Source organism: Talpa occidentalis, unplaced genomic scaffold (assembly GCF_014898055.3).
Source record: "Talpa occidentalis isolate TD23 unplaced genomic scaffold, MPIMG_talOcc4v2.1 talOcc4.10, whole genome shotgun sequence".
NCBI lineage: Eukaryota > Metazoa > Chordata > Mammalia > Eulipotyphla > Talpidae > Talpa > Talpa occidentalis.
The window spans coordinates 83,523,707-83,536,526 of record NW_023600993.1 but is presented as its reverse complement, the minus strand read 5'-3'; the positions used below and the strand labels follow the sequence as shown (position 1 = coordinate 83,536,526).

Here is a 12,820-nt window from a genome sequence, read left to right as displayed (position 1 = left end):
GATTTTGATTTTTAAAAATTTACTTTGGGCAAATTGGAAAGCTGTGACTTCCTGGGGCAATCAGGAATTCTCACTAGAGGGGAACTCAGCTGTTGGTCATCTGTTATGTATGTGCTGGTTTATTTAGTCCAGCTACCGCGTGGGGAAAGTATTATTTATTTTCACTTAACATAAGAGAATTCAGATTAGAGAACAGAGTAATTTGACTAAGATCACATAACTGTTAACCAAAATTGCTGAGACTGTAACATATTTTTGATTCCGGTCATCAGAAAAACTTGTAATTCTTGTTGTGTATTAGGTACATCCATATTACTGTTTTAAATTCTCCCAGTAACTGCCACAGAAGATGATCTTTTATTATTTCCATTTTATGGAGACTTGAAAAACTTGAAGCCAGCAAATGTTTGTTACTTGGGTTAGGTAGGGATGCGCCATTCTCAGTTTTTGGTGCCCTTAATTTCACAGTAATTCTGGTTTCACAGCACCCCTATGCTGGAAAGGACCTAACAGTACCCTTTATTAAATAATTGGGTACAGACAATTTAATCCATGTTTTTGTCCTAACAATTTAGTAGCCATTTGAAAAAATTACATGTATGAATTAAAAGAAAAAAATTTTTATTTCATTTTTAAATCCTATAATTATTTGATAATAGTGTGTGCCTTTTAAGTACTATACTTCTAAAACCTTGGAATCAGATTGAACACCACCTTTATTCCTATTCCACATTAATTTTCAATAGTTCTTTTATCATAGCAACTCCAAAACCCAACTTCATAAAGAAAAGATGTCATATAAAAAAAAACAAAAATGGGCTGCAAGCTAGTGATTGTTGCAGTGTTCTACAGATGTCAGTTGTCACTTTGCTTTCCTTGGAAATTTAAAATATCCTGCAGTGCCCCTGTGAATTCCATATGGCACCCTGGGTACCTCAGCACACAGTTTGGGAACTGCAGACTTTGTGTTGCATAGGTAATGCATGTATGAGTCAGACCTAGGTATGCCTGATCCTGACTTACCCTGTTTTTTTAAACATGACTATAGTACTTGCTAAAATTTATTTTTTTTATGTATTTATTTATTTTTGCATAGAAGAACTGGGGTATAGGCCAGAGGTGTGGGTGTGAGAGGATTCACCAGAGACAGAGTGGGGAGCAGGACAGGTGGATCTACTGAAAGTACACTGCTGAGGGGAGCAGCAGGTGAGGCAGGAGAGGTCTGCTGCACCATGTGGGTTAGCTCCCTGGCAGGGGATCAAAATCAGGCCTAGTGGTGATAGCCCTGAGACTTAACCCCTTAGCCACCAGGGAGGTCTGATAAAATTAACTTTAATTCGCTGTAAAATCTTTAAATGTCATAATAATGGACAAGGTTCATGTCTAATTCACCTTTATTTGCTGTTGTGTTCAATTTTTGTTCTTGCATGTAGCAAGTGCCCAGTAAATATTTGTTGAAAAAATTATTTATATATTTATATAAATTTAAATATATATATATTTTATATATATGTCCCCTTACCTAGAGGATGGGAGTCTATAAAACCAGGTAAAGGACAAAAACATTGAAACCACGCAAAGCTATTATTCTGGTGCCCTCATGTCTTTTGGCATTTTTCAGTTAAGTGTATCTTGTTTCAAACAAGAATCCTGGTCCAGGAAAGACTGCTCACAAGATGTTGTAGCTTAAATTATATAAAACATAATGACAATACTTATAACTTAAATCATTTGAGTAAGTAATTTCATCATCAAATGTTTGATTTTGATAGAGATGTGCCACTGTTGGTTTTCCACCTGTGTGTTTTTTTTAAAACTGCTTTTCTTAAAGTGGAACACACCAGAGATTGCTTTTAAACTCGGTTATACTGAATTTCTTGAATTGAGGCCTCTAACTTGCTCAGGAAATATGCCTGGCAGTCAGCACAAGTAACATTTCAAATTTACCTACCTTTAACCTAAGATGGGTCATACCTTTCCAGCCTCCTGAAACCCTGGGGTACACTTAGGTCTGATGAGGAGGTTGTGCACAAAAAACTGAAAAGATGCCGGGTGTTGTTTCATTAGGGGCCACTCTTTGCTCTTAGCACAGAATCAATGTCCAAACAACTGTGAGTGGCACTAAGGTGATGGAGGTGTTAGCTCCAAGATAAACACTTCCCCTGTCCTTTCCAGCTACAGGAATTATTTGTCATTTCAAAAACCTAGATAGGTAGTAAGGCTGCAGCTGATTAACAGCCATTGTCTATGTGCTTGCATTCAAAGGATCAAAGGTACAATAAATAAAAACACATCGATAAGGCTTGCTGCTCTCTGTGCACCTTGATCCAAGGGGCATTGTTATGGTGAGATATTTGAATCCTCCTGCTGAAGCAGCCGTGTGCACAGCCATGAAAGTTATGCTCTGCAGTAGCAGTGTCCTCTCTGAAACTCAAAGTAGCAGAGCATGAGGCAGGAAAGAATTGTGGGTAGTAATTTGGGTGTTAAAATATTAACACATTTCTGCATATTTAATGTGGTTTCCTTTTTAAATAGTAGGCAGATTATGGCACACTAGCAGATAGGTTTATGATTTCAAATTAAATTTTAAGCATTAAAAAAATCCAAAAGGAACTACTTTGTTATAAATACATTCAGCTAATCTAAATAAGAACTTGCACTCTTTCCAACTTCTTTGATCATCTATCAGTGAATTTAGTCTAATTTTATGGTTGTAACTTGTGAACTAAGCTCCAGGATGGATTTCTCTCTTAAAAGTTCAGAACTTTCAGTTATTCATCTAGTTCATATTATCAGCATGTACTGTGTGCAGAGTACCTAATAGTCCCTGTACTCAAAATGGGGTGACTTCACTGAGGAGGTGAGGTGATAATTCCTACCTGAGCATTTAGGAGCGTGAGAGCCATCATGTCCATTTGCCATTTCGGTATCATACTTGAGCCTGGTCTCATGAGAGTAGAGGTGGACTTTAACCCTTAACTTGCCCTTTCCATTAGCAACTTCTACCTTTCTCTCTAACTCAGATCCTAGTACCTGTGAAAAATTCTAGCCCTCTTAACGTTTTTCTCATTTTTCCTATTTTCCCACAGGCAAAGATGCCTTTCGATGCCAACAAACTATATTGTAGTGAGGTGCTGGCCATATTGCTCCAGGACAATGATGGTGAGGCTCCCTCTCGGTATTGATATTCTGTTAGGATAGGAGCCAGGCTTGTTTCAGATCATGACAGCAAGCTCTCTTGCCTTTGGCATCCCCTTGCTCTCCCTCTCGCTCTCTGAGCAGCTTTTGTACTCTGTCAAGCTGTATTGATTTTGTTTGCTGATGTATCAGTGTTAGACGGCTGTAAAATCTGACAGTTAGCTTCATTTTTTTTTCTTCCTCTATTTTTTTCCTCTTTTAGAAAACAGGGAATTGCTTGGGGAGCTGGATGGAATCGATGTGCTTCTTCAGCAGTTATCCGTGAGTAATTCTTATGCTTCCTGCCTGCCATGAAGATACATGGCCTGCTTTAAATGGGAGGAGGAGCTGGAAATTGTGAGACGGAATAAGCCAGGTGATGCAAGCCATATGGGGTATGTTGGCAAGTTTGAGGTTCCATTGAGGTACACGGTTTGCCTCCTTTTCTTTGTCATTAGCTGTCATGAGCAGGTATCACTGTGTATCTGGTATGGACTTCCTTGGTTTTCTGATGTATTTGTCAGTCCGAAAGAGGTGTGCTTCCTATATATGTTCTTAGACCAAGAATGCCAAATTATTTTCAGTTGACCCACTCCCAACATTGTTCACTTCCTTTCCTTTCAATCTGTCACTGTCAACAAGTCTTACTCATTTAGGATCCAGATAAGCTCAGGAATACAAGTTTCGATGCAGTGGGATAGAGGTCACAGAGGAGGCTAGGGAAGGATGTGCTACTGGAAGCTAAAATGAGAAATTGGAAATTGCCATTTGCTCACTGTAAGAAATGTAAATCCAGTTGAAATGTTGTTCTGCTGGCATTCTAAAAATACTGTTAAGATTTCTTGTAACAAATTTCATCTGTGCTCTTCCAAAAACAGGACTGGAAATAGATCATTTGGATAAAATCTCAAGAGTGTTGGGAGTGTCTGAGATGTCAGTTTGCATACAGCTTCCCTCTTGGTGCCAGCAGCAAGAGTGGCTTGGCCTCCACCCCAAAAAAATAAGAGCTTTGAAATGTGAATTTGTTTCCAATTCTGAGAAGGTGCTTAGTCCTATTCCTGCAAGACTATTGATCATTTTGTAGTAGGCTGTATGGGTACGCATGTACTGTTAAGATGCTTCCCTCTTAACATGCCACATACCCCTGGCAAAGACAGAGCCCCTCTCTGAGCCCTTCCCATGACTTAGAGCCACAACTGCTATGTGAGACAGTCCACACAGTAGCCCTGATGGTTAAACGGAAACGCTTCCTTATGTGAACTAACATTTGTCCTTCGGGTGTGGCTTCTTTTAGAAGGGGAAGAAATAGGTTGCAGTGGAGTAAGTGTAGGACCTTGGGGGTAGCTGGCAATGTTGTTTCCTGACCCTAGATAGTGTTTACAGGGGTATTCACTTTGTCCACTAAGTTTTACATGTCTTTTATGGAGTTTTCTGTATCTTCGTTATATTTCATAGGGAAATGGTTGTTTTTAAAAAATCTGTCTCCCAGGAGCCATCAGTCACTCATGGACCCAGTAGTCAGTTGAGTTCTCTGATTTTTTGCATTAACTGATAGCCATTAATTTAATAACTTGAATCCGAAAGCCCAGTTTCTGTCAAATGGAAACTAATGAGAATTTCCTTTGGTAAACTTATGTTTCCTTAGTTGTTGGTTGTGGCAGATGGAATTTGGAAATTGTTGTGTGCTAACCAATGAGAAGACTTTCTCTCATGGCTCTGTGTTTTTTGATGCCTTTGCTTGACAGGTATTTAAAAGACACAATCCTAGCACAGCCGAGGAGCAGGAGATGATGGAGAATCTGTTTGATTCCCTCTGTTCTTGCCTAATGCTCAGTTCCAATCGTGAGCGCTTCCTGAAGGGCGAGGGTCTTCAGCTGATGAATCTCATGCTCAGGTATGTATCTAATCTCCTAGCTCTCTTTTTGCACCACTCTTCACTGTTAGCCTAGATTCAAGAACATTTTGCTATGGTATTTTATTTTGTTGAGTTTCCTATGAGAGAGATCAGTAAAGTCTTTGGGGGTGTGTGTGGTCTTTTCTAACATTAGAGTGGATAAATAAGAAGTATATTTTGGTCTGCTTGTGCCCTATAGTTGTGTTAATTGGTAATGTAATACCTCTATTGAAGGGAAATGTCTTTTTGTTCCTTAGTATGTTGGTTTTAGGAAATACTTGTGAATTTATCCTACGTTGATTTCTAAAAACCTGATTTACTTGTAGCCCACATATATCTATCTTTGTCATGTGTTTGCCTGTGTTTTTGTTATTGACAGCAGATGTCATTCATGTTTTTCATTTATACACATTTTTCGTAACACATTATTTTCAGTAATGAATCATGCATGTATTATGAGCCTAGCATAGGACATATGAAAATATATGAGACAGTTTTAAAACTTTTCTTTGTAGTACTTCCTTGTATATCTTAATTTTTATGCTCTAATTCCTTAAGGTATTTAGAGTAGATTTCTTGTTGTATTTCACAGAATCCTAAAGTTAGAAATAAATGGGAGGTATGGATAACCTTGGAAAAATCTGGCTACGAAAGTGGGAAGTAGAGAGAGTGTGGGTCAAGGGGTAGATATGGAGAGATACTAGAGTATGTTTGCATAGTTGGAAGACTCCAGTCTTTATAGAATTATTTTTTATTAAATTGAGTCAATCTGCTGTTTTAAATATATACTCACATAGAGTTAACACTTAAACTATTTCTTTGAAATTGCTTTATATAAATTTGATATGTATATATTAAATATAATTTAGAATATAGACATGCTGTGAAAGCATAAACCTCTAAGTTAAATGCTAAACGTGTATGAAAACAAAGAAGCCAGGATTCTTGTCTCTGAGAAGCTAAAATACAACTCTGTCACACAACCTGACTTTGGGTGTATATTCCTTCTGGTCTTTTATTCTGTAGTTGTTTTTTCTGTTTTTTTAAACAATTTTTTAGGCCTGCCACACGTGTAATTTTCTATACTGCTTCTGATGCTGTAACATAATCTTCATGAGAGTTTGCAATAACTGCATATTGGACCTCTTACAAGCTTACTTTGTATTCTTCTGTTGTTGACAGAGGTTATTGCCAGTGTTTTACTATTATAACAGATTATACAATGACCATGTTTGTGCTTAAAACTATTTGAGGTTATCAAGATATATGTTTCTGAAACATCTTCTCTTTCAAGGCTTGTATAGGGCTAGAGGCACAGTGCATATCAGACCTTGGATTGATTGAAAGTCTTCCTTTGTGGAATTGTTTTTTAAAAGAAGGTTTTATTTTTTGTTTTTATTGCATAGATGGGCATTGAAATTTAGCTAATTTTTGCTAGCTATACCCTCTTGAGTTTTTTGTTTGGTTATCTCCTCTACTCTTCTAATTACCTGTTCTTTTGTTGAAATGACCCACCTTCTCAGGCAAATAGCATATAAAGAAGATGCATTTGGCTTCCTGGGCCTTCTAATCTTAAAACTACACTCTGCAGGGGCTCTTCCCGTAGCTTCCTAAAGGTCTGAGTTGCCACTGTCTTTGGATGGCTGAATGCAAATATGAAGTGATGTATTCCTGTAGCATATGGTTTGGCAATGTGCAGCAGTGGGGAGCTGAATAAATAAAAAGATATGGATTATTTAAACCGGAATGCTGAAATTCTGGGAGCCTAATTAAAGAGGAGTTCCAACAGACTTAGAAACAGTACCTCTCTAGGATCTCCTAACCTTTCATTTTTGAATGCTGAAGTTAATGTTAAATTAATTCACTTGCATTAATTAGTTATATTAGCAGATTCAGCATTTCCTTTTTTCTCTTTCCGATGCTTTTTGTTCTGTGTATTTTTCTTCTTCAGATTACCACTTTTTTAAAAGATTTATTTATTTATTTTATACAAGAACTGGGGTACAGGTCAGAAGTGCAGGAGAGTGAGAGAACTCACCAAAGCCAGAGCAGGGAGCAGAGCAGGCAGACGGAGCAAAGACACTGCTGAGGGGAGCAGCGGGTGATGCAGGAGAGGTCGGCTGCGCATGTGGGATTCTCCCTGGCCAGCGGGGAATCAAACCGGCACTGCAGAGGCTGTGGACAGCTTCGCAGCGTGGCCTTCAACTGCTGCACCACCGGGGAGACCCCAGATTACCAATTTTTAAGAGCAAACAAAACATTTAATTGATAGGAATTCTTTTGTTTCCTACTGCACTTGCTCTTCCTGACCTAGCAAGAGCTGCCAAGTTGCTCCATGAAGCTGTAATGCTAGAAGTTCAGGATAATTTCTGAGGTTCCATTGCCACTAAATACTAATCTTTACTTTGATTTAGCCATTCATCTAGCACTTGGAAAGATTATAGCAATGCAGAATGGACTTTGAGGTTAAGATAAATGTGAGTTTGGAACTCACATTTATAGGTCTTTCGCATTTATAGGTCCTTCACTTACTAGTTGCAGAGATTTGGTGAGTTATTCTAACCTTTGTGACCTTTGACCCCTAGGTTTTTCTTTTTTCTTGATCCTTAGGTTTTTCATCTGAAAAATTGGAGTAACGATGCCAAATTTACAGGGATTTTGTGGAAATTAAATTATAAATAAAATATTTCGGGCAGTACACATTTTAGAATTTATCTCTCTCTTTTCTCCCGGAGTTGTACATTTCCTCATTCCCCTTCCCTTGTAAATAAAACTTGTGTTAACCTCTAAATAAATAAATAAATGACAAAAAAAAAAAAAGAAGCTTGATAGCTAGTGAGGGAGACTGATAATAAATAACTAATACAATTAAATGTGGTTACTATGTAGAGGAACAGTCAATTTTGCATGTCTATAACCTCAATTTTTTTTTTCACATTTCTAATTATTGATAAGGAAAGGTCACCAACAAGATAGTTGTTTATATACATACATGTGCCGGTGTGCACACACATATGCTTACTATCCAGTTAAATATTCTTATCACCTTTATTGAGGCATAATTTATATACAATAAAATATACCCTTTTAAAGGTATATTTATCAGTTTTGATTTTGACAGCTGTACCTTTGTTCACCACATTGAAGATAGACTTTTTAAATTTAAACTTAAATTTATTTAACTTAAATTTTAGCTCCTCAGTTGCACTGTAATCAATAGCTACCATATTGGGCAGGGCAAATGTATTCCTTTTCATTACCCCCTAGAGTTCCGTTGGTCTCATTTGCAGTCTGTTCCCACCCACCCACCTCTAGCCCGAGGCACAAAATGGTATATACAGTATGTGTTCTTTAGCCACTTTCATTCAATAGATTATTTTTGAGATTCATTTTATATGTATCAGTAATTTTTTTTTCATACTTAGTAGTATTCTATTTGTACTTCCCAGTATCTCTGTTTATTCACTTGTTGATGGACATTAGACTTCACCAGTATTTTGCTATTACAAATAAAGCTACTAAAAGTCTTTGGATAAATAATTTCATTTCTCTTAGCTATGTACCCAGGAATGGAATGATTGGGTCATATCGTAAAAGTAGATTTACTATGAAAAATTATAAAGCTCTTTTCCAAAATGATAGTATCATTTTATATTCCCACCAGCAAGTCATGGGAATTTCAGTTGCTTATATCCTCCTCAACACTTGGTATTGTCATATTTTAAATTTAGTCATTTGAGTGAGTGTGTATTATAATTTTAATTTACATTTACCTCATGTCTGATGACAGTGAGCATCTTCTCATGTGCATATTGACCTTATAACTTCTGTTAAAGTCAAACTTTAACCTTTTGTTCACTTTTTAAATTTTTATTGGGTTGTCGTTGAATTGTAAGTTTCCCTTTTTCTAGCTATAAGTCCTTATCAACTACATATTTTGGAAATATTTTTCCCTGAGTTTGTGGCCTGCCTCTTCAGTTTTTAGCTATGTCTTTTAAAGAGCAAAACTTTTACTTTGATGAAGGCTAATTTGTAATACTTTTATGATTTGTGCTTTTGGTATTGCATGTAAACTGCCTAATTGACGTTTCCTTTAGTTTTTAGTTCATACATTTATAGGTCTATGGTCTACTTTTCTTGGCTTTATTATTTTTGCATATTTTTGCCCTGTTTTGGCACCATTTATTGCAAAGACTAGCCATGTTCCATTAAATTGCCTTTACACTTTTGTCAGAAATCAGTTTATCTTATGTGTATAGGTCTATTTCTGTGCTTTCAACTTTGCTCCATTAAGCTATGTTTCTGTCTTTTTTTTGCCACAACACACTGGATTCTTTCAACATTATATTTCAACTTTGAATCCTGTGGTATGAATCCTCTGACTTAATGTCTTTTAAAAAATTGTTTTAACTATTCTAATTCCTTACTTCCTATACCTTTTCATAAAAACTTTAGAATTCTCTTGTTGATTTCTAGAAAAGACCTGCCGGGGTTTCAGTTGGGATTACATTATATCTATAGATCATTTGGGTGACAATGGACATCTTTGAATAATGAGTCTTCCAATTCATGAACATGGTATATTTCTCCATTTATTTCAATGTTTGAGGTCTTTCCTCAGTGTTCTAAATTTTCTTAAGACAACTTAATACTTTATGTTTTCCTCAAAGTGTGTTATTCCATAACTCTTAAATGTATTACTATAAATTGTTCTTGTATTCTTATTCCTTTTCATCTTACATTTTTTTCTTCTTCATTTTCTCTACTTCATGTGCTTTTTAAATTCCTAATGTTTATATTTACATTTCTATGCTTTTTTCCCCAATCAGATTTTTTAGAAATGATTGGGATTGGTTTTAGTTTTAATTTGTATTTTATTTATGTGCTTCTTCTCTCTTAGGCTTTTTACAAGACCTTTATTTCCTTTTTACTATTTTCTTTCCATTGATTATGCTGCCCTTTTCATAATATCTGAGTTGGATGGTTAATGCTTTTAAAGATAATTCTCATATTTAAAAATAAAGATGTACAGTTAAAATTTTTCTTTTAAAACTGCTTAGCTTTGTCACATATTTCCAAGTGGATAAGTTTTGTTGTTTATGATAGGCACAGAAAATATAGGCTGAATTTGAGATGTTATTTGTGGACTTATAGATGGCTAGTTTTTGAAATCTTCCATGAACATTTGAATATAATTTGTGTTTCTAGGGCTTAAAGTGCTATAATTATGTCCTAAACAATTTTGTAAATATATTCAGCTTTTCTGAACTTTGGACTGATTTGTCAAATTCTGAAAGAAGGATTAGTCTCTCTACTGTAATTGTTTCTTTACTATTCTTGAATTTTTTGCTTGTTATAATCTAGCATGCTTATTCAAAAAAGTAAATACTTATTATTTTCATATTAAATTTGAATCATACATTTTGTCAATATTAGCCCTCATTGTAGCATGTAATGAATTTGTCTTGAATTCTTTTATAATTTTGTATTTCTCTATTGTATCCTGTCCTCTATTGTACTCCTGTCATTTTCTTTAGCTCTTTATGTCATTTTGTATTATATGTGACTCTTTTTCAGTTTTTTGTTTGTTTGTATTTTTTGTCCTATATGAGAGTTTGTCTTTAAGTAGATGAATTTAGTATTTGTTTTTATTCTGATGACTGTTATGTTTGGCCCTTTGTTCTAATGACTTCCTTGTTTTATGTGTCTTTTGGAAATCCTTTTTTCTACTGCTTTTCTATTAGTGAAATTTACTTTTTAAAAAATAAAGTTATATTTCTTTATGAACATTTGAAATAGTATCAGGTCCCTTCAGGATCTGGCCTCTGCCTAATTCTCTCATCACCACCTCTTCTCATTCTCCCCATGTGTTTATATTCTACTCTCTATACCAAGCTGTTTTATATTCCTTAACACATTTCTTTATTTTCTCTGGTTGGCTCACGCTGGATGTTTTGACTAAGCTTCCTTAAGAAGCTTCTGCCCCTCTGTCATTTCCATTAGTGCTGCCCCCACATCTCCCCCACCCACCTAAGGATTAGGTTCTAACTAGACTACTTCATTTCCTCTGTGGGAGCACTTACCACTCTTACGGTGGTAAGTATCTGTTGGCCTCTAATTGTATTCTAAGACTCGTGAGAGCAGAGACCAGCTCTTCTTCCTCTCTGTATCCCCAGTACCTAGTAACAAATAACATACTAGGTGCCCAATAAATTTTTTCCAAATGAATGAGGAAAATCTAAGAAACATGTTTGCTATTTAGAATCAGTATATCATAGAATTCTGGCAAATCCCATAGTAGTGGGAAAGAATTAAGAATGACTTAATAAAAGCCATAAAGTTGATAACTCAGTTTCCTGCCTGGAGATATTTGGTCCTGTTTTCCCTGTCAGTTTTTCTAGTGCATGAGTTGTGTAAAACTGACCCTGACCTTCATGGTGTCAGGGTGGTCAGGTGTCAGCTGTAGCCTTGGGTCACCTTCCCTGTTTGGCTTGTGCCCACATTGGGCTTCAGAGCAGAAGCCAACACAAGTGTTCACATTTCAATCTATTCCCCAATGGGATACTTGATTCTCTTAACTCTCTTCTTCCATTATACTCTTCGGCACTTCAGGGTTGTGGTTTAGTTATCCCTTTCTTAAAACGTTACTACTCAAGGTTCAGAGAAGCCTTTCATGCAGATTGGTAGTCTCTCAGCTTTTGTTTCCAGAAATTCTTTGGAGGTATAGTGCCTCTTTCCCTTTTTCTCACAGAATGCTGGTTTCTCACAGAACTCCAGTTTGCCCTTCCAACCAGGTGTTAGTCTAGTTGTTGGGTGATTTTTTTCATTCTTCTGTTTAAAGTATCTGGATTTCACAGTGCTTGGCAGAATCAATAAGAAAAAACACATTTTTTTTTTTTCTTTCTCTGCCAGAGGACAGATTATTGAGGTGATATCTAAAAATGGAACTCATGCTGTGAGGAAAGCAGCAGGTAGCCATCTTAGGGTATCGGAGCCCCCCAAAAAGGAATTTCTCATTTGGTCATAGTGTTTTGATAAGAAAAGAGAAAAGGTGAGGTGAGGTGAGGGTGGAAGGTACAGAATCTTTTGGACAGTGTAGAACTATGTACTCAGAGGAAGAGTGAACCAGAGTTCCTGATGGAGAAAAACTGCTCCTTGGGTGTCAAGCAGATTGTCCTTCTTTTGGTTTGATGGGCAAGAGTTTAGGATACAGAGAGGATATTTGAATGGTGTGACTAGCTGCAAAAATTTAAGAACATGAGCCTAATGGGATTTTTGTAGCCAGGGATAGTTGAGAGAAAAATAAAATTTACGAAAGGCACAATTTATTGCACAGTTTAACAAAGTGATCAAATTTAGAGTGTCCAATTCACAGAAATAAGACTAAATTATACTTAATGGGGGATGGCCATGTAGAATTTAGCAGGAAATGAAGGTAGAGGTATAAAGTTTCCCTCATTGCCCCCTGGATGGAGACTGATTTCTATTTCTTATGTTTTTGATTACAGATGTCTCTCTTTGGTAAAAGGGTTGCTACAAATAGAAAATTCCAATATATTGGGTTTAATTGTAGCCTGTACTAAATCACTTGCTAAATCACTTGCTTCTTGCCACCACAAAGCACTTTTTAACAGTGTGTTCTTGTAACAAATGGTTCAGTATTTAAAAAAAAAAAAAAAAGCAAAGCTATTGGGATACAGAAGAATTACATTGTCAGTTTCCTTGAAAATGTTGACATGAAGCTTATTA

The 12,820-nt window shown here is 36.2% G+C and overlaps 1 protein-coding gene across 3 annotated transcripts in view; it reads left to right on the top strand.

The window, feature by feature from the left end:
• The window catches only part of CTNNBL1 (catenin beta like 1), a 289,982-nt gene that overhangs the window by 192,234 nt on the left and 84,928 nt on the right, over positions 1 to 12,820 (top strand). For all 3 annotated transcript variants that reach the window (XM_054696621.1, XM_054696619.1, XM_054696613.1), the window contains 3 exons: positions 3,090 to 3,162; positions 3,401 to 3,459; positions 4,923 to 5,071. In XM_054696621.1, coding sequence (XP_054552596.1) covers positions 3,090 to 3,162; positions 3,401 to 3,459; positions 4,923 to 5,071 — 281 coding nt within the window. The remainder of the gene's footprint in view (positions 1 to 3,089; positions 3,163 to 3,400; positions 3,460 to 4,922; positions 5,072 to 12,820) is intronic.